At 51.0% G+C, this 26540-nt stretch overlaps 1 protein-coding gene across 3 annotated transcripts in view; it reads right to left on the bottom strand.

The window, feature by feature from the left end:
* The window catches only part of LOC134935897 (rho guanine nucleotide exchange factor 15-like), a 73081-nt gene extending 51196 nt beyond the window's left edge, over positions 1 to 21885 (bottom strand). Inside the window, exons 1-2 of one of the 3 annotated variants that reach the window (XM_063930748.1) lie at positions 21791 to 21885; positions 15213 to 15663 (exon numbers count right to left, since the gene is read on the bottom strand). In XM_063930748.1, coding sequence (XP_063786818.1) covers positions 15213 to 15621 — 409 coding nt within the window. In that variant the 5' untranslated portion in view covers positions 15622 to 15663; positions 21791 to 21885. Of the gene's footprint in view, positions 1 to 7099; positions 7305 to 15212; positions 15664 to 21773 lie in introns of those variants that run through there. The other 2 variants (XM_063930749.1, XM_063930750.1) reach the window with 2 other exon arrangements.
* Between the last annotated feature and the right edge of the window lie 4655 nt (positions 21886 to 26540).

The following is a 26540-nucleotide window of genomic DNA, read 5'->3' as shown; positions in this document are numbered from 1 at the left end:
GCAGGTCTGCCACAGAATGTGCAAGCTGAATTGTGCTACAAATCCAACGAGCAATAGTCTGCTTAGAAGCAGGAGCACCCAGCTTGTTGGGTGCATACAGGATAAACAGCGAGTCAGATTTTCTGACTCCAGCCGTCCTGGAAACATATATTTTCAGGGCCCTGACTACGTCCAGCAACTTGGAGTCCTCCAAGTCCCTAGTAGCCGCAGGTACCAATATAGGCTGGTTCACGTGAAACGCTGAAAACACCTTAGGGAGATATTGAGGATGAGTCCTCAATTCCGCCCTGTCTGGAAGATCAGATAAGGGCCTTTTCAGGATAAAGCCCCCAATTCTGACACGCGCCTGGCCGAGGCCAGGGCCAACAACATGACCACTTTCCATGTGAGATATTTTAACTCCACAGACTCAAGTGGTTCAAACCAATGTGACTTTAGGAACCCCAAAACTACATTGAGATCCCAAGGTGCCACTGGAGGCACAAAAGGAGGCTGTATATGCAGTACCCCTTTAACAAAACGTCTGAACTTCAGGAACTGAAGTTAGTTCTTTCTGGAAGAAAGTTGACAGGGCCGAAATTTGAACCTTAATGGACCCCAATTTTAGGCACATAGACACTCCTGTTTACAGGAAATGCAGGAATCGACCTAGTTGAAAATTCCTCCATCGGGGCCTTACTGGCCTCGCACCCCGCAACATATTTTCGCCAAATGCGGTGATAATGCTTTGCGGTTACATCCTTCCTGGCTTGATCAGGGTAGGGATGACTTCATCCGGAATGCCTTTTTCCTTCAGGATCCGGCGTTCAACCGCCCTGCCGTTAAACGCAGCCGCGGTAAGTCTCGGAATAGACAGGGTCCTTGCTGGAGCAGGTCCCTTCTTAGAGGTAGAGGCCACGGGTCCTCCGTGAGCATCTCTTGAAGTTCCGGGTACCAAGTCCTTCTTGGCCAATCCGGAGCCACGAGTATAGTTCTTACTCCCCTCCGTCTTATAATTCTCAGTACTTTTGGTATGAGAGGAAGAGGAGGGAACACATACACTGATTGGTACACCCACGGTGTTACCAGAGCGTCCACAGCTATTGCCTGAGGGTCCCTTGACCTGGCGCAATACCTGTCCAATTTTTTGTTTAGGCGGGACGCCATCATGTCCACCTTTGGTTTTTCCCAATGGTTTACAATCATGTGGAAGACTTCTGGGTGAAGTCCCCACTCTCCCGGGTGGAGGCCGTGCCAGCTGAGGAAGTCTGCTTCCCAGTTGTCCACTCCCGGAATGAATACTGCTGACAGTGCTATCCCATGATTTTCCGCCCAGCGAAGAATCCTTGCAGCTTCTGCCATTGACTGCTTCTTGTGCCACCCTGTCTGTTTACATGGGTGACTGCCGTGATGTTGTCCGACTGGATCAACACTGGCTGACCTTGAAGCAGAGGTCTTGCTAAGCTGAGAGCATTGTAAATGACCCTTAGCTCCAGGATATTTATGTGAAATGATGTCTCCAGGCTTGACCATAAGCCCTGGAAATTTTTTCCCTGTGTGACTGCTCCCCAGCCTCGCAGGCTGGCATCCGTGGTCACCAGGACCCAGTCCTGAATGCCGACTCTGCGGCCCTCTAGAAGATGAGCACTCTGCAACCACCACAGGAGGGACACCCTTGTCCTTGGTGACCGGGTTATCCGCTGATGCATCTTAAGATGCGACCCGGACCATTTGTCCAGCAGGTCCCACTGGAAAGTTCTTGCGTGGAATCTGCCGAATGGCTTTGCTTCGTAGGAAGCCACCATTTTTCCCAGAACCCTTGTGCATTGATGCACTGAGACTTGGCTCGGTTTTAGGAGGTTCCTGACTAGCTCGGATAACTCCCTGGCTCTCTCCTCCGGGAGAAACACCTTTTTCTGAACTGTGTCCAGAATCATCCCTAGGAACAGAAGACGAGTCGTCGGAACCAGCTGCGATTTTGGAATATTGAGAATCCAATCGTGCTGTCGCAACACTACCTGAGATAGTGCTACACCGACCTCCAACTGTTCCCAGGATCTTACCCTTATCAGGAGATCGTCCAAGTAAGGGATAACTAAAAACTCCCTTCCTTCGAAGGAGTATCATCATTTCGGCCATTACCTTGGTAAAGACCCGGGGTGCCGTGGACCATCCAAACGGCAGCGTCTGAAACTGATAGTGACAGTTCTGTACCACAAACCTGAGGTACCCTTGGTGAGAAGGGTAAATTTGGACATGAAGGTAAGCATCCTTGATGTCCAGAGACACCATGTAGTCCCCTTCTCTTGAATTTGAACCTGTGTATGTAAGTGTTCAAAGATTTTAGATTTAAAATCGGTCTCACCGAGCCGTCCGGCTTCGGTACCACAACAGTGTGGAGTAATACCCCTTTCCCTGTTGCAGGAGGGGTACCTTAATTATCACCTGCTGGGTTATACAGCTTGTGAATGGCTTCCAACACTGCCTCCCTGTCTGCTTGTAAAGCCCCAGCGTCATGCTGAGGGCTTGGCAGAGGCGGGAGAGGGCTTCTGTTCCTGGGAACTGGCTGATTTCTGCAGCCATTTCCCTCTCCCTCTGTCACGGGGCAGAAATGAGGAACCTTTTGCCCACGTGCCCTTATGGGAACGAAAGGACTGCGCCTGATAATACGGCGTCTTCTTATGTTGAGAGGCGACCTGGGGTAAAAACGTGGATTTCCCAGCTGTTGCCGTGGCCACCAGGTCTGAAAGACCGACCCCAAATAACTCCTCCCCTTTATAAGGCAATACTTCCATATGCCATTTGGAATCCACATCACCTGACCACTGTCGTGTCCATAACCCTCTTCTGGCAGAAATGGACAGCGCACTTACTCTTGATGCCAGTCGGCAAATATCCCGCTGTGCATCACCCATATATAGAAATGCATCTTTTAAATGCTCTACAGGCAATAATATACTGTCCCTATCTAGGGTATCAATATTTTCAGTCAGGGAATCCGACCACGCCAACCCAGCACTGCACATCCAGGCTGAGGCGATTGCTGGTCGCAGTATAACACCAGTATGTGTGTAAATACATTTTTGGATACCCTCCTGCTTTCTATCAGCAGGATTCTTAAGGGCGGCCATCTCAGGAGAGGGTAGAGCCCTTGTTTTGACAAGCGTGTGAGAACGCTTTATCCCCCCTAGGGGGTGTTTCCCAACGCACCCTAACCTCTGGCGGGAAAGGATATATGCCAATAACTTTTTAGAAATTATCAGTTTTTTTTTTTTATCGGGGGAAACCCACGCTTCATCACACACCTCATTTAATTTCTCAGATTCAGGAAAACTACAGGTAGTTTTTCCTCACTGAACATAATACCCCTATTGGTGGTACTCGTATTATCAGAAATGTGTAAAACATTTTCCATTGCCTCAATCCTGTAACGTGTGGCCCTACTGGAAGTCATATTTGTCTCTTCACCGTCGACACTGGAGTCAGTATCCGTGTCGGCGTCTGTATTTGCCATCTGAGGTAACGGGCGCTTTAGAGCCCCTGACGGCCTATGAGACGTCTGGACAGGCACAAGCTGAGTAGCCGGCTGTCTCATGTCAATCACTGTCTTTTGTAAAGAGCTGACACCTTCCAGCAGTTCATCCACTCAGGTGTCGACCCCCTAGGGGGTGACATCCTTATTACAGGCAATTTGCTCCGCCTCCACATAATTTTCCTCCTCATACATGTCGACACAAACGTACCGACACACAGCACACACACAGGGAATGCTCTGATAGAGGACAGGACCCCACTAGCCCTTTGGGGAGACAGAGGGAGAGTTTGCCAGCACACACCAGAGCGCTATATATATACAGGGATAACCTTATATAAGTGTTTTTCCCCTTATAGCTGCTGTATTGTTTATACTGCGCCTAATTAGTGCCCCCCTCTCTTTTTTAACCCTTTCTGTAGTGTAGTGACTGCAGGGGAGAGCCAGGGAGCTTCCCTCCAACGGAGCTGTGAGGGAAAATGGCGCCAGTGTGCTGAGGAGATCCGCCCCTTTCTCGGCGGCCTTTTCTCCTGTTTTTCAGTGTAATCTGGCAGGGGTTAAAATTCATCCATATAGCCCTGGGGGCTATATGTGATGTATTTTCGCCAGCCAAGGTGTTTTTATTGCTGCTCAGGGCGCCCCCCCCTAGCGCCCTGCACCCTCAGTGACCGAAGTGTGAAGTGTGCTGAGGAGCAATGGCGCACAGCTGCAGTGCTGTGCGCTACCTGGGTGAAGACAGGACGTCTTCTGCCGCCGATTTTCCGGACCTCTTCTTGCTTCTGGCTCTGTAAGGGGGCCGGCGGCGCGGCTCTGGGACCGGACTCCATGGCTGGGCCTGTGTTCGATCCCTCTGGAGCTAATGGTGTCCAGTAGCCTAAGAAGCCCAATACACTCTGCACGCAGGTGAGTTCGCTTCTTCTCCCCTTAGTCCCTCGATGCAGTGAGCCTGTTGCCAGCAGGTCTCACTGAAAATAAAAAACCTAAAACTAAACTTTTCACTAAGCAGCTCAGGAGAGCCCCTAGTCTGCACCCTTCTCGTTCGGGCACAAAAATCTAACTGAGGCTTGGAGGAGGGTCATAGGGGGAGGAGCCAGTGCACACCAGGTAGTCCTAAAGCTTTACTTTTGTGCCCAGTCTCCTGCGGAGCCGCTATTCCCCATGGTCCTTACGGAGTTCCCAGCATCCACTAGGACGTCAGAGAAAAATAATACACTTGTATGTATACAGAAGTCACGTTGTCCGCCACTTAGGGGCGCAATTTCGTCGGCGTTATCCCCGATCATAAACCATGGGCCGACGTGGGAAAATCCAGCCCCCTGACTCCACCTTCCATTAGGTTGTACGGAACGTGGATGAAAACGAAGGTGAAAATAACGTCTGCGTGACTGTGGTTACAGGAAAGAATGGCTGGTGGCCCTGGGGCGAATCACCTCGCTAGGCCCTGGCGAGACGCCAGCAGCTGCACGCCCTAAATAAATTAAGCGGGCGATGTGACGAAATGCCGTGTACTGACTGGTCACAATGAAACGGCCGCAGGCAGCCGGGGAGAGCCTCTGATACCGATGCTTCTAACTATTAACAAATGTGATTATCAGGGCCGCGGAGACGGAGGACACACAGGGCGCGGTTAGAGAACGAGTTATAAAAACATTGCTTCGTATCAGATGACTTATTATATCCTTATTGCAACAGATCCCAGCGCGTTTATTATTTTATTGCATTTCACTCTGTGCTAGTCTCTCACCAGGGACACTTAGGGGATTCATTATTCATTAATGAAATAATCTATATTCCCGGGGAGCGTCGGGGTACTAATTATACACGCGAATCACATGATAATTATGTCCTGGTGCATTCTGCATGCTGGCTTATTTGGCGACAGCTAAACGAGACGCCTGGCACTTCCAAGCTGAGCCTACCCGGACATTTTACTTCCAAAAGCGTTTAAAGCGCATCAGCTTTTCCGTTCACGCCCAGCGCGCGATTAAACCGCATCTTTGGTTTAAGTGACGGAGGTTGTAAAGACATCCAAGAAAACGCGTTATGCTGTCAGTGTGCGAAAAATGAAGGCTGGATTGGGAGCCGATTGCGTATGACAAATGGTTCTCCAGCCAATCAGCTCCCAACTGTCATGTGTTTGAAAAAAAATGACAGTTGGGAGCAGATTGCTTATGATATATGGTGCACCAGACAATCAGCTCCCAACTGTCATGTGTTCAAAAAATGACAGTTGGGAGCAGATTGCGTATGATAAATGGTGCTCCAGCCAATCAGCTCCCAACTGCCAGGTGTTTGAAAAATGACAGTTGGAAGCATATTGCGTATAATAAATAGTTGTCCAGCCAATCAGCTCCCAACTGTCACGTGTTCAGCTCCTAACTATCATGTGTTTGAAAAATGACAGTTGGAAGCAGATTGCGTATGATAAATGGTTCTCCAGCCAATCAGCTCCCAAAAGTCATTTTTCAAACACATGACAGTTGGAAGCTGATTGGCTGGATCATACGCAACGAGTTTTATCTTTTACAATGAGTTCAATCACTCGTTGATAGATAAGCCCGCCCGCTGTATATCGACTCAGCAATCTTCTGCAGCTGTTACATTGATAGTGCACTGAAAGAGTAGTAGACGCGTGACAGTGACTCCCAGCAGATACAGTTGGAAAAACAATGACAGCGGAACCGAAACATCCTCAGGATAAACAGCTTTCATCCAGAGACTATGCCACTCGCACAGGCTATTCTATACCTAGAGGATGAGGTGTCACATTGCAGTGCGGCCCCACCTGCTATTCACCAAACAGGAATATCCCTGTCACCTGTCCTGCATGACTCAGTATTCCCCCGCTCCAGTGCATCCTAGCCGCATCTGGGAGCCATTTAGGAATATCGGGGTTGGATCGCAAAACGTGATCTAACCGCAAAACGTTCGCAGGGCAGGGGGGTGCCAACGATCCGTTTCCTAGGTGGAGACGGAACGTTGCGGGAGCGGAGCCGGTGATATCAAAACGGGGGGGGCCTGGTGTGGGCGTGATTGCAGCGGCTTTGTGACGACACGTGCAGCCGCCGCGGTCAGAAAGATGTCAACGGGTCTCCTGCGGCCGCAGCTAATCTACACGGAGCTTAAATGTTCTCGAATACTGCTCTGCGGAACACGGTGGCGATACTTTTGCAAAGAGAGAAGCACCGGAAGCTGCTATCGGGGGCAAATAGTGTCTTGGGGTCTATGTACTAAGCCGCGGAGAGATAAAAAGTGGACGGAGATAAAGTGCCAGCCAATCAGCTCCTAACTGTCATTTTTCAAACACATCCTGTAACATGACAGTTTGGAGCTGATTGGTTAGTACTTTATCTCCGTCCGCTTTAGCACTCTCCACGGCTTAGTACATAGTAACTGAAACCCCCCCAAAATGTCTCTCTCATAGCAAAGCTGCCTGTTCCTCTACAAGTAAGAGGCCTTCATCTGTAGTATAGGATAAGATGTGAGACACACCTGCGTATGCACAATCTACACAACGGGACACAATCGCCCCAGTACAGAGTACACGGCCCCCCTTCCCCAAACGTTGTAAGCCCCCCTCACATGTACCTCTTCCCGGCCTGGGGCCTGCTCGGAGCTGCCGGTCACATTGGGCGTACTGGTCAGAGAGAAAGGAGGAGAGGGGGCCCCGAGTGACGCAGATGGACCAAGGGTGGGGTGGCAGGGATAAGGTTTCAACTCCCAAATACCACAGGGGGCTTAACCACTTGCTGCCTGGTGCACCGCACAGACTGTGCATTATATATATATATGCGCCTGTTATCGTATAGATTATGTCTTTGCACAGCTGATGTCGGCGCCACAGTCCCCAGGAACAGCTGCAGGCACAGGAGGCTATATATAGAGGCGGGCAAGGAGTGGACAGTTGTGTGCCGGCATATTACTCGGATTCATGAGTCACAGCTGAGATAACACATAATACATGGGAAACATTTCAGCACTCTCTTCCTCATAGCGGACACGTTCCCTGCTTTACATATCTGGTCAGACCAGCTCGTGCAGCCGTCTCCTGGTATGCGGGTGTAGCATCTGCCCAGAGAGGCAACACGGGCCTAGACATAACAGTGCCATGACCAGACGTGTGCCACCAGTGAGGAGACAACTGCTCGGAGACTCCTCTCCCTGGCTGACGTATCTCCTGCTCTGTCATCCACCAACACTCGCTTTCATCACTCTACAGGCTGTGCCCGATGTGCTGACACAATGCCTATTGGCTTCCTCCCATGGTCTCTGCCAGTGGCCTCACTTCCCATTGCTTCCTCCCGTGGTCTCTGCCAGTGGCCTCACTTCCCACCCACTGTGCTGACACAACGCCCATTGCTTCCTCTCGTGGTCTCTGCCAGTGGCCTCACTTCCCATTGCTTCCTCCTGTGGTCTCTGCCAGTGGCCTCACTTCCCACCCACTGTGCTGACACAATGCCCATTGCTTCCTCCCGTGGTCTCTGCCAGTGGCCTCACTTCCCACCCACTGTGCTGACACAACGCCCATTGCTTCCTCTCGTGGTCTCTGCCAGTGGCCTCACTTCCCATTGCTTCCTCCCGTGGTCTCTGCCAGTGGCCTCACTTCCCACCCACTGTGCTGACACAACGCCCATTGCTTCCTCTCGTGGTCTCTGCCAGTGGCCTCACTTCCCATTGCTTCCTCCTGTGGTCTCTGCCAGTGGCCTCACTTCCCACCCACTGTGCTGACACAATGCCCATTGCTTCCTCCCGTGGTCTCTGCCAGTGGCCTCACTTCCCACCCACTGTGCTGAAACAACGCCCATTGCTTCCTCTCGTGGTCTCTGCCAGTGGCCTCACTTCCCATTGCTTCCTCCCGTGGTCTCTGCCAGTGGCCTCACTTCCCACCCACTGTGCTGACACAATGCCCATTGCTTCCTCCCGTGGTCTCTGCCAGTGGCCTCACTTCCCACCCACTGTGCTGACACAACGCCCATTGCTTCCTCTCGTGGTCTCTGCCAGTGGCCTCACTTCCCATTGCTTCCTCCTGTGGTCTCTGCCAGTGGCCTCACTTCCCACCCACTGTGCTGACACAATGCCCATTGCTTCCTCCCGTGGTCTCTGCCAGTGGCCTCACTTCCCACCCACTGTGCTGACACAACGCCCATTGCTTCCTCTCGTGGTCTCTGCCAGTGGCCTCACTTCCCATTGCTTCCTCCCGTGGTCTCTGCCAGTGGCCTCACTTCCCACCCACTGTGCTGACACAATGCCCATTGCTTCCTCCCGTGGTCTCTGCCAGTGGCCTCACTTCCCACCCACTGTGCTGACACAACGCCCATTGCTTCCTCTCGTGGTCTCTGCCAGTGGCCTCACTTCCCATTGCTTCCTCCCATGGTCTCTGCCAGTGGCCTCACTTCCCACTGCTTCCTCCCATGGTCTCTGCCAGTGGCCTCATTTCCCACCCACAGTGCTGGCACAATGCCCATTGCTTCCTCCCGTGGTCTCTGCCAGTGGCCTCCCTTCCACCCACTGTGCTGACAACGCCCATTGCTTCCTCCCGTGGTCTGTACCAGTGGCCTCACTTCCACCCACTGTGCTGACACAATGCCCATTGCTTCCTCCCATGGTCTCTGCCAGTGGCCTCACTTCCACCCACTGTGCTGACAATGCCCATTGCTTCCTCCCGTGGTCTCTGCCAGTGGCCTCACTGCCACACACTGTGCTGACACAACCCCCATTGCTTCCTCCTGTGGTCTGTAACCATGGCCTCACTTCCACCCACTGTGCTGACACAACGCCCATTGCTTCCTCCTGTGGTCTCTGCCAGTGGCCTCACTTCCACCCACTGTGCTGACAATGCCCATTGCTTTCTCCCGTAGTCTCTGGCAATGGCCTCACTTCCACCCACTGTGCTGACAATGCCCATTGCTTCCTCCCATGGTCTCTGCCAGTGGCCTCACTTCCACACACTGTGCTGACACAAAGCCCATTGCTTCCTCCCGTGGTCTCTACCAGTGGCCTAACTTCCCATTGCTTCCTCCCATGGTCTCTGCCAGTGGCCTCACTTCCCACTGCTTCCTCCCATGGTCTCTGCCAGTGGCCTCATTTGCCACCCACAGTGCTGACACAATGCCCATTGCTTCCTCCCGTGGTCTCTGCCAGTGGCCTCACTTCCACCCACTGTGCTGACAACGCCCATTGCTTCCTCCCGTGGTCTGTACCAGTGGCCTCACTTCCACCCACTGTGCTGACACAACGCCCATTGCTTCCTCCCGTGGTCTCTGCCAGTGGCCTCACTTCCACCCACTGTGCTGACACAATGCCCATTGCTTCCTTCCATGGTCTCTGCCAGTGGCCTCACTTCCACCCACTGTGCTGACAACGCCCATTGCTTCCTCCTGTGGTCTGTACCAGTGGCCTCACTTCCACCCACTGTGCTGACAATGCCCATTTCTTCCTCCCGTGGTCTCTGCCAGTGGCCTCATTGCCACACACTGTGCTGACACAACCCCCATTGCTTCCTCCTGTGGTCTGTAACCATGGCCTCACTTCCACCCACTGTGCTGACACAACGCCCATTGCTTCCTCCCGTGGTCTGTACCAGTGGCCTCACTTCCACCCACTGTGCCGACAATGCCCATTGCTTCCTCCTGTGGTCTGTAACCGTGGCCTCACTTCCACCCACTGTGCTGACACAATGGCCATTGCTTCCTCCCGTGGTCTCTGCCAGTGGCCTCACTTCCACCCACTGTGCTGACACAATACCCATTGCTTCCTCCCATGGTCTCTGCCAGTGGCCTCAGTTCCACCCACTGTGCTGACACAACACCCATTGCTTCCTCCGTGGTCTCTGCCAGTGGCCTCACTTCCCTCCCACTGTGATGGACACTCCTGTGGCCTCATCATATCTCAGATCTGCTCCCATCACTACCTACACCAACTTGGCGTTCCCTCCCATCCGGTTCTGAGTTGTGGGCACCACTGATGTTGGACGCAGTGGAGCAATTTCTCCTGCACAAGAGTCCAATTAACAGAGCAGGAAGGGGCAGTCGCTTAGGGGTACCCCACGTGTAGCTACATCACCAGTGTGGCATGATGTGAACTGGGGGCACTATAGTGGGTTTAACATTTGAGGTGCTGGGCCGCTATATAATAACAGGGTCCGCATATCTCATAGACAATTTCATTGGAAGGGCTCCACACAAACCTTAATCCAGCCCTGAATGTAGGGTCCACCGATATATGCTGGACCACGGCGCATCTCCCCGCATGCAGCGTCCTGCAGGTCACCAGTGTACCGATAGCCTGCACCTCCTGAGCCATCGCCACCGTTCTGCCGCAGTCAGCAGGAGATGTAGCCATTAGGTCAACATTTACACTCTCAGAATGCCGAAATGTGAAAAGGCGACACTCTCAGAATGCCGACATTGGGATTAGGCTGCAGGATGGGAGGGTTACAGTTAGGTACTAGAGGGCAGTTTAGCGGAACAATTCTCACCGGAATGGCGCTCCGTTAGATGGCTCAGCTGGAACCCACAGTCACATGACCACCGGGACGCAGAAGCTGCACTGGAGCGGCAGCCGTCAGCAGCGGGTAAGTCACCGCTGGGCCACCAGAGATGATATATTAACATTCTAACATGTCGACATTTAGTCAGTGTCTACATGATCATGTCGGCATATCATATCAAGCATGTCAGCAGAGGAACAACCATCTACATATCTGGTGTCATAGCCAAGGCGTCTCCTCCTCCCCCCACATTACACGGAAGCTGAGATAAGTCGCTACCCCTGAGATATGTTCCGCTCAGTACACCCACAGATATATATGGAAAACTTCAGCATGTCGGCAGAGCGTGAGATATGTGACCGTGCGGGAATGTTCCCTCTTACTAGGTGTGTCAGACTCGTCGTGTGCAAGCCTGCGAACCAACAAGGAAGTCAGCCTGCCTGCAGGAAGAGGCACAATGCGGCACATGCGTGCTGTGTAAGGGCACTGCGTTCTATGGGGGCTCTGCGTTCTATGGGGGCACTGCGTTCTATGGGGGCACTGCGTTCTATGGGAGCTCTGCGTTCTATGGGGCACTGCGTTCTATGGGAGCTCTGCGTTCTATAGGGACTCTGCGTTCTATGGGGTCACTACGTTCTATGGGGGCACTGCGTTCTATGGGGGCACTGCGTCAGCGAACAGTTAAACCGACATCTCCTTGCTGGCATGCAGCGTCCGTAGTAACAATTCCACCCCCTGTAGATTCATGTGAGCACACCAACACCCACCCCCCCGCCAGACGCGTGACCGGCACACCCCGGCAGCTGCACACTATATAAAGATGCCGCCCCCGCAGCCGACAGACATTTCATTCTGCTCCCTAATGGGAGATTCTACAAATTTCTGGTGAGATTCGGCCGCCTCCTCGGCTGTCCCCACTTTATACTGCAGCTCAACGGCGCACTGTGGAGTGGATGTGACGCATCCTACATCGCCACCGTCAGCGCAGCAATATAAAGCGCCACCGCTCCTAAGCTATATATTTACAGGCCTTTGCAGAAAGCGGTACCTAATGCTGTATGCAATTTACATTACACTGACCCCCTCCCAGCCATCGTGCATCCCACAACGATATATACACACACGATAGATAGATAGATATATATATATATATATATATATATATATATAAAAGCAGTGTTTCTCCAGTGTGCAGCCTGTGTGTACAGTCCCGGGAGAGGAGAGACCACACCCACAGTGTGTAATGTTACACAGCGCCCGGGGAGAACCACTGACTCATGTAGGATGGGTTGGGAGCAGGAAATCAGGATTCTCTGATACAGCAGTGGAACATGTCCTCAGCCCGGCAGTGTTTACCTACACGCAGACCGCGGCTACGCCTGGCAGAGATATCACATGGGCTCTCTGATCCACACGGTCTCATTATTCTAATACGGTGAGATGTACTAAGCATTGAAAAGAGTGGAGAAGTAAGTCAGTCTAGAAGTTGCCCATGGCAACCACTCAGCGCTGAAGTAACATTTATAATTTGCATGCTCTAAAACTATACAGAACAGCTGATTGGTTGCCATGGGCAACTTCTCCATTCTTTTCACTGCTTAGTACATCTCCCCTAAGCCACAGGTAGAAGGTAGCCCTTCCATTGCCAGACTCACATAGGCCAAGACCCTCGCAAGGGAGGCCATGCACAGGGAAGGACCCTCGCAAGGCAGCCCCCCCCACACAGGGCAGAACTCTCGCAAGAAAGGCCACAACAGGGAACGCCACCCACACAGGGCGGGACCCTCACAAGACAGTTCCTGAACACAGCGCAGGACCCTTGCAAGACAGTTCCTGCACAGGGCAGACCCCCATTACACATGCTCAAGCAGGGTAGACATAGCCAGATGAAGGTGGGGATCTAGGGCATACTGTACCCCGGGGCCCCCCTTTGTCAGGGGGCTCCCAGCCAGAGCACACTGACATCACTAGCTTTCCCTCTTATGCAGCAGCAGAACCAGGCAGTCAGAATGTGAGCAGGACAGTATGCAGTGCAGGCAGAGACACAGGCGTATCAGGTTTCATGAGATACCGACCAGAGTAGAGATAGGAGGGTGGAGAGAGCTATAAGTGACCCAGGGATCTTAGCTCCTCCCTGCCTGGGAGTCTGGGTCCTGTGTAACCTGCTATCTAATGAGGGTCTAGAGATAGAGACACACACAGAGTCCTCCTGAGTCCTTTACCAGTGTGTAAGTTAGCACAGAGGATACTGCTATTCTTGCATGTGACAAGATGGAAAATCTATAATTTATGTGCATTTTAAGGTTGTTTAAGTTGCCTTCATTGTACTACAATTAGGTGGAGCTATAAGCAGTACCCAGGCATTACTAAACTATTAGTTTCAATCTTATATACAGCATTGATTTAAATTTAATATACACAATCCATGCATCCCAACATGACCCTTTCCTGGAGGGACAACATGCTCTATACCTGGACTTCCTTCTTAAATTACAGTATGATTGCAATCACCTGTGATGAAACACTTTCTTATCAATTAAATAATTCAACCCAGGTGACACCAGTCATATATGCACAATCTAATATACACCCCTGCTCTTCCAGGGACCCCCTGTCTTAAGTGCCCCGGGCACCCCCAAGGCTTAATCCGGAATCAGAAGGAAGGACCACACAGGAGTCCTACACTGTAAGATACCAGTCACCGGCATGAACAACGTAGAGAAACAATAGAACATCATCTACGATAATAAATGTCAGAGGTTTTCGGCAGAGCTCACCTGTTTACATAAACACCTAGTATGCCCTGCAACTCCGTTCCAGCAACCTATGTATACACATGACTCAACACGTGTGAAGGTGACATGACGGCGTCACATGATACAGGAAGCATGTACAGTAACGCTGGGGCAATAGGCTTGCACTGTAAGAGCATATATATATGCAGTGCGTAGTACTATGACGTCACATGGATAATATAGAATACAGGTAACGTTTAATTGTGCACTAATTGTGGAAGCCTCAGGGAGCGGGTGAGAACGAGCCGTCTACGAGAGTACTGCACCTTTACAGCCAGGATACAGACATACCAGAGGTCACACAGGGAAATGAGCGGATTATTTACATTCCTGCAGCCGCCAGTTACTTATGGAAGAGAGAATAGACAACACGGCTAACGCCAAAATAAACGTGGGCTCTTACACTGTGAGCGAGACATGGAGCGAGAGGACGCTTTCATTTACACCCAATACACGAGACAGGAGCATAAAACACATGTACAAATCCCAATGTCAGACCCGTCCCAGTCACCTCCTGGAGCCCCAATGTCAGACCTGTCCCAGTTACCTCCCAGAGTTCCAATGTCAGACCCGTCCCTGTCGCCTCCCGGAGCCCCAATGTCAGACCTGTCCTAGTAACCTCCTGGAGTCCCAATGTCAGACCTGTCCCAGTCACCTCCTGGAGCCACAATGTCAGACCTGTCCCAGTCACCTCCTGGAGCCCCAATGTCAGACCTGTCCCAGTTACCTCCCAGAGTTCCAATGTCAGACCCGTCCCTGTCGCCTCCCGGAGCCCCAATGTCAGACCTGTCCTAGTAACCTCCTGGAGTCCCAATGTCAGACCTGTCCCAGTAACCTCCCAGAGTTCCAATGTCAGACCTGTCCCAGTCACCTCCCAGAGTTCCAATGTCAGACCTGTCCCAGTCACCTCCTGGAGCCCCAATGTCAGACCTGTCCCAGTCACCTCCTGGAGCCCCAATGTCAGACCCGTCCAGATGTTCCAGATAATAAAACAGCTGCTGTAAATCCCTTTTTTTTCCCCACGCATATTCAAGTGTGCAACAAAGACTCCACAGGCCACCACCTGGCCACGGTGTGACACCAGGGAACCGAGACGGACAATAAACAAATAACTCCAGCAATAGATCCTGGGGCACCAACGCCAAACTAGGTATCTCTCCGATTACAATGAAACCGAATCGCCAAAGAGGAGGGTAAGACCTCATCTAGAGTTAGGTGTTCAGCCATGATCAGATCTCCAGGGAGGAGAACGAGATACAATTCCAGAGGGTTGGCTCAGAGTAATGCGTCCATTTCTAGGCTCAGATGTCAAAGAAGAAGAGGAACCGAGAGCTTCACAGATGGAGATTCCGGAACCATACACATATTTAAATGTTATGTTATAACTTGGAAGACAACACCGAACAGAGATACTTACGAGGTGGACAGGACCTGCCATGTTCCCTCTCCTCTTCTGACTTCACCTTCACACTTGGTGGCTCCTCCTTTCTCCCTGATGGCACCTTTTCCTCCCTTGCCTGGAGAGCTGACGGCTTTGGGGGTAGCCTGGGCTGAGGCTCATCGCCAGTTCCTGATTCAGGATCCTTCTGAAACAGACCGGCTATCTTCTTCACCGACACCCCAGACGTAGGTTGCTCAGCGACACAATCCTGGTGCTCGGAGTGGACGAGGGGGGTCAGGGGTACACTCGGCGGACACGGAGGCGGCTTCTGGGGGGGCTTCGGAGGCAGGTGGGGTGGTGGGCGGTTTGGAGGCTTAGCTTTAATAATCCGGACAGGCTTCTGGGAAAGGGGAATGGGAGGGGGCAACGTATCAGTGGCTGACATGGCTCCAGCGTTGTCACACAGGTTACGGCATTATGGAGAAAGCTGAAAGAGAAATAAAAGAAGATTAAGTCAGATTGCAAATAGCTACTGTGACCCTTACACACACAGCCCAGTAATAACACAACCCTCTGCAATACAGCTAATCCCAATGTGCACAGACAGACGGGGGCTATGAGCCTGCCCCTCCCCCTGCAGGGTGACACAGACAGAAGGGAGCTATGAGACTGCCCCTCCCCCTGTAGGGTGACACAGTGACACAGACAGACGGGAGCTATGAGCCTGCCCCTCCCCCTGCAGAGTGACACAGACAGAAGGGAGCTATGAGACTGTCCCTCCCCCTGCAGGGTGACACAGTGACACAGACAGATGGGAGCTATGAGCCTGCCCCTCCCCCTGCAGGGTGACACAGACAGAAGGGAGCTATGAGCCTGCCCCTCCCTCTACAGGGTGACACAGACACAAGGGAGCTATGAGACTGCCCCTCCTTCTGCAGGGTGACACGGTGAGACAGACAGAAGGGAGCTATGAGCCTGTCCCTCCCCCTGCAGGGTGACACAGACAGAAGGGAGCTATGAGCCTGCCCCTCCCCCTACAGGGTGACACAGACACAAGGGAGCTATGAGACTGCCCCTCCTTCTGCAGGGTGACACGGTGATGCAGACAGAAGGGAGCTATGAGGCTGTCCCTCCCCCTGCAGGGTGACACAGACAGAAGGGAGCTATGAGCCTGTCCCTCCCCCTGCAGGGTGACACAGACAGAAGGGAGCTATGAGCCTGCCCCTCCCCCTACAGGGTGACACAGACAGAAGGGAGATATGAGCCTCCCCCTCCCCCTGCAGGGTGACACAGAATAGAGCTATGAGCCTGCTCCTCCCCCTGTAGGGTGACACAGACAGAAGGGAGATATGAGCCTGTCCCTCCCCCTGCAGGGTGACACAGAATAGAGCTATGAGCCTGCTCCTCCCCCTGTAGGGTGACACAGACAGCAGGGAGCTATGAGCCTGGCCCCTCCCCCTGCGGGGTGACACGTACAGCAGGGAGCGAGGACACTTGCCGGGTACAGGCTACAGGGAGGATGCTGTGAGATTCTCAGGATGTTCCTGTTACTGAATGTATCAAATATTTACTTTCCGGCAGCGTCAGGAAGCGCGCTTCCTCCCGATATAACACATGTATATTTATCTACACCGGACCCTCTCACATCACATTCTGCCCGTTACACAAATAACCAACATTTTCCCTCCAGACGCTGCACATTATGACCCCGTGTCACCCGTCCAGTCTCCCCTAAACACAGCCTCACCATCTCACCCCAAATATAGAGAGTAAGCTCTTGTGTCCCTCTGTAGCTGGTCTCTCTATGAGAAAGAAGCAACAGAATAACTTATTATATTACAATCATGGGATCAGTCAGCCAGCGAGAAATAAACTCCTTCACCCTTCAGCACCGGCACAGAGCCTGCAGGCGGCCCCACGCTGGGACTTGTAGTTCCACACCAGCTGGGCAGCCCCTGGTTGACAATCACACACTGGGAAATCTTCAGAGCCACCAATTACTGAGTGCAAGAGAGATTTGTCACGTGGGAGCTCACAGACACTTCCAGTAACAACCTGTGTGTCACACACTCACCCGACAAGTGCCGGAGGGGTCATCCTATTGATATGTAAATGGATATTGTGTATACACCCCCCCACCACACACACCTTCCCCAGCTGGGACCTGGTGTGCAGCTTCCCGGAAACCCACAGCGTCAGAGAGCGGAGAGGTCTGCGGGGATACTGGCCTGGATTCATGGGTATCCGGTCACTAGGTCGACACAGGAAAAGTTCAACAGGAGGTTTTGAGGTTTTTTTTTTTTTTGGGGGGGGGGGGTTTGCATTTTTTTTAACTTTTTTATACTTTACGATCCACGTGGACTACGATTGGGACTAGTAGCCGTGCGTGGGAACACGGTGCACTAATTGGAGTTCCGGTCACTTTACAAAGAAAACAAAACTCATGTCGATTTTTCCCATGTCAACCTAGTCACTGTCGACACAACAAACCACACCCATATTCACGGAGCACAGCGTCCTACAAATATTCCCGGGTTCTCTATCGTACAAGGCCATAAATTCAGGATGGACCTGCGCGCGGAATCCGCTTCCGATCCCACTACCAGGGAGCCCGTGACGCCGAGCGGTTTTCCTGCCCTCGGCCTAATCACCAAACCTCTGCGGTCGGCAGGACTCCCGGTGGATCTGAATTAGCCGGCGTGCGTCGATCTTAAGCCTGGTACACACGATGCGATTACTTGGGACAATTTACCGTTACGACGTGAATGGTAACGATAAATCGTTCACATCGTATAGCGTGTACGCAGTATAGGCGCGCTCCCGCAGGTCCTATGCGCCATCCTCCGCCGTCCACACACGCAGCTCAACCAAACCCTATCGTTCAGTGTGTACCCAGCTTAGCACTGTCACACCTATGGGGGGGGGCGCAGCAGAGGTCAGCGGGGGTCTCACATGTAGCTGTAATAACACGTTACCTGGACAGAAACACGCATGTGCACATACCGGCTGCCCTGGGAATGCCCCCGGCGGATCCCCAGCAGCGGAGACAGGAAAGGCTGCACCTCCTCCTGACACCGCTCAGGAAACTCTCCCATCCTCAGCCTGCAGATACAGACTGTGGGATCAGTGTCCGGAGGAAGGGGGGGGCATCTACAGATACAGCAGGCTGCAGAGCTGACACTCTAATATACAGATACAGTATACGTACAGGGACAGACGGTGAGATCAGTGTACGGAGGAAGGGGGGGGGGGCATCTACAGATACAGCAGGCTGCAGAGCTGACACTCTAATATACAGATACAGTATACGTACAGGGACAGACGGTGAGATCAGTGTACGGAGGGAGGATGTCTACAGATACAGCAGGCTGCAGAGCTGACACTCTAATATACAGATACAGTATACGTACAGGGACAGACGGTGGGATCAGTGTCCGGAGGAAGGGGGGGGGGGGGCATCTACAGATACAGCAGGCTGCAGAGCTGACACTCTAATATACAGATACAGTATACGTACAGGGACAGGCGGTGAGATCAGTGTCCGGAGGAAGGGGGGGGGCATCTACAGATACAGCAGGCTGCAGAGCTGACACTCTAATATACAGATACAGTATACGTACAGGGACAGGCGGTGAGATCAGTGTCCGGAGGAAGGGGGGGGGCATCTACAGATACAGCAGGCTGCAGAGCTGACACTCTAATATACAGATACAGTATACGTACAGGGACAGACGGTGGGATCAGTGTCCGGAGGAAGGGGGGGGGGGGGGCATCTACAGATACAGCAGGCTGCAGAGCTGACACTCTAATATACAGATACAGTATACGTACAGGGACAGACGGTGAGATCAGTGTACGGAGGGAGGATGTCTAGAGATACAGCAGGCTGCAGAGCTGACATTCTAATATACAGATACAGCATGGAGAGATGTGCGGGCTGCAGAGCTGACACTCCAATATACCGATACAGTATATGTACAGGGACAGACGGTGAGATCAGTGTATGGAGGGGGGGGGGGGGCATCTACAGATACAGCAGGCTGCAGAGCTGACACTCTAATATACAGATACAGTATACGTACAGGGACAGACGGTGGGATCAGTGTCCGGAGGAAGGGGGGGGGGGCATCTACAGATACAGCAGGCTGCAGAGCTGACACTCTAATATACAGATACAGTATACGTACAGGGACAGACGGTGAGATCAGTGTACGGAGGAAGGGGGGGGCATCTACAGATACAGCAGGCTGCAGAGCTGACACTCTAATATAAAGATACAGTATACGTACAGGGACAGGCGGTGAGATCAGTGTACGGAGGAAGGGGGGGGCATCTACAGATACAGCAGGCTGCAGAGCTGACACTCTAATATACAGATACAGTATACGTACAGGGACAGACGGTGAGATCAGTGTCCGGAGGAAGGGGGGGGCATCTACAGATACAGCAGGCTGCAGAGCTGACACTCTAATATACAGATACAGTATACGTACAGGGACAGGCGGTGAGATCAGGGTCCGGAGGAAGGGGGGGGGGGGCATCTACAGATACAGCAGGCTGCAGAGCTGACACTCTAATATACAGATACAGTATACGTACAGGGACAGACGGTGGGATCAGTGTCCGGAGGAAGGGGTGGGGCATCTACAGATACAGCAGGCTGCAGAGCCGACACTCTAATATACAGATACAGTATACGTACAGGGACAGACGGTGGGATCAGTGTCCGGAGGAAGGGGGGGGGGGGCATCTACAGATACAGCAGGCTGCAGAGCTGACACTCTAATATACAGATACAGTATACGTACAGGGACAGACGGTGAGATCAGTGTACGGAGGAAGGGGGGGGGCATCTACAGATACAGCAGGCTGCAGGGCTGACACTCTAATATACAGATACAGTATACGTACAGGGACAGACGGTGGGATCAGTGTCCGGAGGAAGGGGGGGGCATCTACAGATACAGCAGGCTGCAGAGCTGACACTCTAATATACAGATACAGTATACGTACAGGGACAGACGGTGAGATCAGTGTACGGAGGAAGGGGGGGGGGCATCTACAGATACAGCAGGCTGCAGAGCTGACACTCTAATATACAGATACAGTATACGTACAGGGACAGACGGTGGGATCAGTGTCCGGAGGAAGGGGGGGGGGGGCATCTACAGATACAGCAGGCTGCAGAGCTGACACTCTAATATACAGATACAGTATACGTACAGGGACAGACGGTGAGATCAGTGTACGGCGGGAGGATGTCTACAGATACAGCAGGCTGCAGAGCTGACATTCTAATATACAGATACAGCATGGAGAGATGTGCGGGCTGCAGAGCCGACACTCCAATATACAGATACAGTATATGTACAGGGACAGACGGTGAGATCAGTGTATGGAGGGGGGGGGGGCATCTACAGATACAGCAGGCTGCAGAGCTGACACTCTAATATACAGATACAGCATGGAGAGATGTGCGGGCTGCAGAGCTGACACTCTAATATACAGATACAGTATATGTACAGGGACAGATGGTGAGATCAGTGTACGGAGGAAGGGGGGGGGGGCATCTACAGATACAGCAGGCTGCAGAGCTGACACTCTAACATACAGATATATTATATAGAGTGATGTGCGGGCTGCAGAGCCGACACTTTATATACAGATACAGTATATATACAGATACAGACAGTGAGATCAGTGTATGGAGGGGGGGCATCTACAGATACAGCAGGCTGCAGAGCTGACACTCTAATATACGGATACAGTATGCAGAGATATATGCACAGGGACAGACGGTGGGATCAGTGTACGGAGGGATGTGTGGCCTGCAGAGCTGACACTCTAATATACAGATATATTATATAGAGTATTGTGCGGGCTGAAGAGCTGACACGCTAATATACAGATATAGTATATACTGGTGTGTGACACTATAATATACATATACAGTATATAAAGAGGAACGGGAAGGACAAGGTGTAAGGAGGGGATGTAAACAGTTACAGCATATACAGGTGTGTGAGCTGCAGGGCTGACACTTTAATATACAGAGGATACAGTACATATAGACATGCGTACCCTGAGAGCTGACACTCTAATATACAGATGTGATATAGAGAGAAGACATCACACACACAGTGGGAACATGCAGCATGTATAACGCTATCAGTGGGTGACTCCTGAGTACACATCATGTGTGATAGGTAAGTACTGCAGGATGACGGGTGAGTGATGACATCAGCAGAAGGGGTGACACTCCAGTCTCTGATGTCATTACAGGGGGCCAGGCTCCATCATGTGATGTCACAGTATGCCCCAGTTACAGCATATAACACCAGACATATATACAGTATATACTATATACACACAATGCAGATGGCACCGTGTGCAGTGTATGTGATCAGGTACACAGGGTACACGGTGTGATGTACACACACAATGGGAGACACACACACAGCTCCCAGGCTGAGAGATACACTGATACAATGTGACACACACTGCTGATGAGAGACATGGACACACACACAGGCTGCTGCATACACTGATACAGTGATATATATATATACATAGAGAGAGAGAGAGAGAGAGACATACACATGATACATTGTTACCTGTGAGCGGTGCGGGCAGGAAGCTGCTGCTGCTGCTGGGTGTAATCCTGACACAGCCGGAGCCTCTGCTGCAGCAGCACACAGGGGAGGGCGGGGCCGGGGGCGGGGCCTGTGCGGGGAGGAGAGGGTGGGGGAAGTCTATTGTTCTCATACAGCCCAGCAGCTCTCACTATATATATTATATATACTGCATCTGTCTATCTATCTCTCATTTCTCATCTCTCTCTCAGTCCAGCAGCTCTCCCTCTATCTATCTGTCTGTCTATCTATCTATCTATCTATCTATCTGTCTATCTCTGTCTGTCTGTCTGTCTGTCTGTCTATCTATCTACCATCTCTACCGCACTCTATACATCTCTACCGCAGCCTTATTACATACACCACACTCTATACACCTCTACCGCAGCCTTATTACATACACCGCACTCTATACACCTCTACCGCCGCCTTATTACATACACCGCACTCTATACACTTCTACCACTGCATTATTACATACACCACACTCTATACACTTCTACCACTGCATTATTACATACACCGCACTCTGTACACCTCTACCGCCGCCTTATTACATACACCGCACTCTATACACCTCTACCGCCGCCTTATTACATACACCGCACTCTATACACCTCTACCGCGGCCTTATTACATACACCGCACTCTATACACCTCTACTGCTGCATTATTACATACACCGCACTCTATACACCTCTACCGCTACCTTATTACATACACCGCACTCTATACACCTCTACCGCCGCCTTATTACATACACCGCACTCTATACACCTCTACCGCGGCCTTATTACATACACCGCACTCTATACACCTCTACCGCCGCCTTATTACATACACCGCACTCTGTACACCTCTACCGCCGCCTTATTACATACACCGCACTCTATACACCTCTACCGCGGCCTTATTACATACACCGCACTCTGTACACCTCTACCGCGGCCTTATTACATACACCGCACTCTGTACACCTCTACCGCCGCCTTATTACATACACCGCACTCTGTACACCTCTACCGCCGCCTTATTACATACACCGCACTCTATACACCTCTACCGCGGCCTTATTACATACACCGCACTCTATACACCTCTACCGCTGCCTATTACATACACTGCACTCTATACACCTCTACTGCTGCCTTATTACATACACCGCACTCCATACACCTCTACCACTGCATTATTACATACACCGCACTCTATACACCTCTACCACTGCCTATTACATACACCGCACTCTATACACCTCTACCGCCGCCTTATTACATACACCGCACTCTATACACCTCTACTGCTGCCTTATTACATACACCGCACTCTATACACCTCTATCGCCGCCTTATTACATTCACTGCACTCTATACACCTCTACCACTGCCTTATTACATACAGCGCACTCTATACACCTCTACTGCTGCCTTATTACATACACCGCACTCTATACACCTCTACCGCTGCCTTATTACATACACCGCACTCTATACACCTCTACCACTGCATTATTACATACACCGCACTCTATACACCTCTACCACTGCATTATTACATACACCGCACTCTATACACCTCTACCGCTGCCTATTACATACACTGTGTGTGGTGTAGTAAGTGACAATCCTTCTATATATGCCTATCTATATACAGGGGAGTCTCACACAGGGGAGGGATGTGTGGTTGGGCATCCAGGTGCTCCCCAGAGATATCGGTGTACCGGCTCCCAGGATGTCTGTAACCGGCCCTGACGTCACGTGAACTTCTCCAGCGCGCAAATCCCAAAACATCTACTGACTGCTTTCACAGGGGTATATTTACTAAGATGGGAGTTCTATTTAAGATGGGGTGTTGCCTATAACAACCAATCAAATTCTACTACTCATTTATCTAACACCTTCTAGAAGATAATACCTGGAATCTGATTGGTTGCTATGGGTAACATCCCATCTTGAATAGAACTCCCATCTTAGTAAATTTACCCCACACTGTGCATCTGATTGCTTATGGTGCCCAGGCAATCCAGACCATGGGCGTGTCCACGCTGCAATCCACAAATGTCCTGCCGCTGTCTGATGTAGTAGTGGACAGTAATGTCAGACCCCTCCCGGGACAACAGAAAACTGGGATTCATAACTTTCATTGCTGACCTGCATGTCATGCTACACCCAGAGCCGGCCATAGGCATAGGCAAACTAGGCAATTGCCTAGGGCATTTGATATGACTAGGGGCATCATCAGCTTCTGCTGATTAAAATGATATGCGGCATGCCTATATTCTGTGTGTAGCATTTCATATGCAGATACAGCCACAGTCTCACACAGAATATAGGCATGCTGCATATCAGTTTAATCAGCAGAAGCTGCTTGTGCATCCTAGCCACATAGCAATGCAAATAAGATGCATTTTCATTAAAAAAAGGTGTCCGACATTAGCATTGAGGCAAGATTTGTGAGGACACATCTGTATCCAAGCAGAGGCAGAGGTCACAGTGTTAGTGGAAGTGTGAGTGCTGTGTGCATGTGAGTGGGTTGGTTGTGCAGTAGTGTTCAGAATATGTGTAAGGAGCATTATGTGTGTCATGTAAAAATGCATTAATAATGTGCAACATATGTGTAAGGGGCCACTATGTGTGTCATTATGTGTATAAGGGCATTAATAATGTGCGGCATATGTGTAACAGGGTACTACTGGATGTGTGTCATTATGTGTATAGGGGCATTAATAATGTGCAGCAAATGTGTAGGGGGCACTATGTGTGTCATTATGTGTATAAGGGCATTAATAATGTGCGGCATGTGTGTAAGGGACATTATGTGTAAAAGGGCATTAATAAAGGTTGTCATAATGTGTAAGGTGCATTATGTTTATAAGGACATTAATGTGTCTCATATGTGTAAGGGGCATTACTGTGGAATTGTGTATAAATGCATTACTAATATGTGGCATTTTGTGTATAAGGTGTTCATGTGGCGTTGCAAATAGAAAGGGCACTACTGTGTCGTCTAATGTGAATAAAGAGCAATAGGGTGTGGTGTAATGTGAATAAGGAGCAATTCAGTGTGATGCAATGCGAATACGGGGATCTACTGTGAGGAGTAAAGTTTATAAGGTAAAGTGATACTACTGTGGGATGTAATATGAATTATGGACACTATCGCAAGATAAAATGTGAATAAAGTTGCAGTACTGTGTGACGTAATTGGAATTGGGGTTACTATTGTGTGGCCATGCCCCTTCCCAGCAAGAAGATGCCCCTTTTTGGGCTGTGCGTCAAATGTGCGAACTGTTCCTATTTAAAATATAGGGGGTACAAGGACTGCTATGGGTGAGGGGTAATGGTGCTGGGAAAGAGGTGCAAGATCAGAGGCAGAACCAGCGGTGGTGCTAGGGGACACCAGCCAAAATCTTGCCTAGGGCATCATATTGGTTAGGGCCGGCTCTGGCTACACCGATCTGTACAATTGTACCATCATTGGGAATCTCCCAGTCGCCTGTCACATGCGTCAGATGAGACCGTCTCTCATAGATAGATAGATAGATAGATAGATAGATATGGGAGATATATGATGGTGTGTGATAGTCTCCAGGAGCTTGGTGTAGGAGTTCTCAGAACTCAGCTAACCTGTTCTTCTGGTGAGGAGACAAGCCGTGCGGCAGTCTCACTCGTGCAAGTCTCAGTATACTGTAGTGCAGGAGGGCTCCTAAGAGCCGTCTGATGGTCAGCACAGTTGGCGTAATGGTTAGCATTACTGCCTCACAGCACTGAAGTCTTGGATGCAATTCCCCGTCGAGTCTCTATCTGTGACGAGTTTGTATGTTCTCTCCGTGCTTGCATGCGTTTCCTACCGGAATTCTGACACATGTTTTTTTTTTTTATCATAGAGCCCCTGTCACTGCCTGTGAGCTACAGTATAGTACATCCTGGCGCCAGATGATTTCTTATTGCTGCAAATTTCAGCAATAATAAATTATAGTTATCGGGTTAAAACACCAATAATTAGTAAACGGGGCCCTGAGACCTAAACTAGGAACACCAGTGATCACCGTGAGTTTGGTGATGGTATTAGTGGGTGATATTCTCATTGTACTCTATGTTGTATTAGCGCACTGGCGCAGTAAAACAAGGTGGAATACGTGGGGCTTACGTCATACCAGCCCTACGCCTGTATTGCAGTTACGGTTGGCGCTTTCCATCGGCACAGCAGAGGGTAATGCCAGAAATTGTGTCAGCACAACTGGGGATGGGTCTTGGTTCTGTTCCCTCCAAAATACATAGGGAAACAGCAAATCCCTTCTCAGATTGGGGCTCCCTCTACACCTTAGAGTTAGGAGCTCACGTCCAGTCTAGGCCTCTGCGTGTTCCAGATAGTAGAGTTGTCTTCTCCCGGTCCTCCAGGATCCATTCATTTGAACACCCTATACCAATAAATGGCGATACAGTATAATTAAATATCAGTTTGACCCCCCCCCCAGATGCAACTGACAGACTCACTCGATAGCCATTATTTCGGAAGCTTCCTCCACATCAGCAGTTGGTAAGTATGGCGTACGTCGGCCATTTTGTTTCCCAGTGTACAACTGCAGAGAGCGCGTCAAACTTTCTGTCCTCAGCTACCTCAGCAATGTCCCTTTTGGTTCCTATCACGGAGAACAGGAGAGAGCGCAGAATATATTTCCAAGGCCGGTTCCGGGATGTTCTTCATCAACCACCAGCCTGAGGGATGAAAG

This window comes from Pseudophryne corroboree, chromosome 6 (genome assembly GCF_028390025.1).
Source record: "Pseudophryne corroboree isolate aPseCor3 chromosome 6, aPseCor3.hap2, whole genome shotgun sequence".
In the NCBI taxonomy this organism is placed as follows: domain Eukaryota; kingdom Metazoa; phylum Chordata; class Amphibia; order Anura; family Myobatrachidae; genus Pseudophryne; species Pseudophryne corroboree.
The sequence above is the reverse complement of the archived record's forward strand: the minus strand, read 5'-3'. Positions and strand labels throughout refer to the sequence as shown.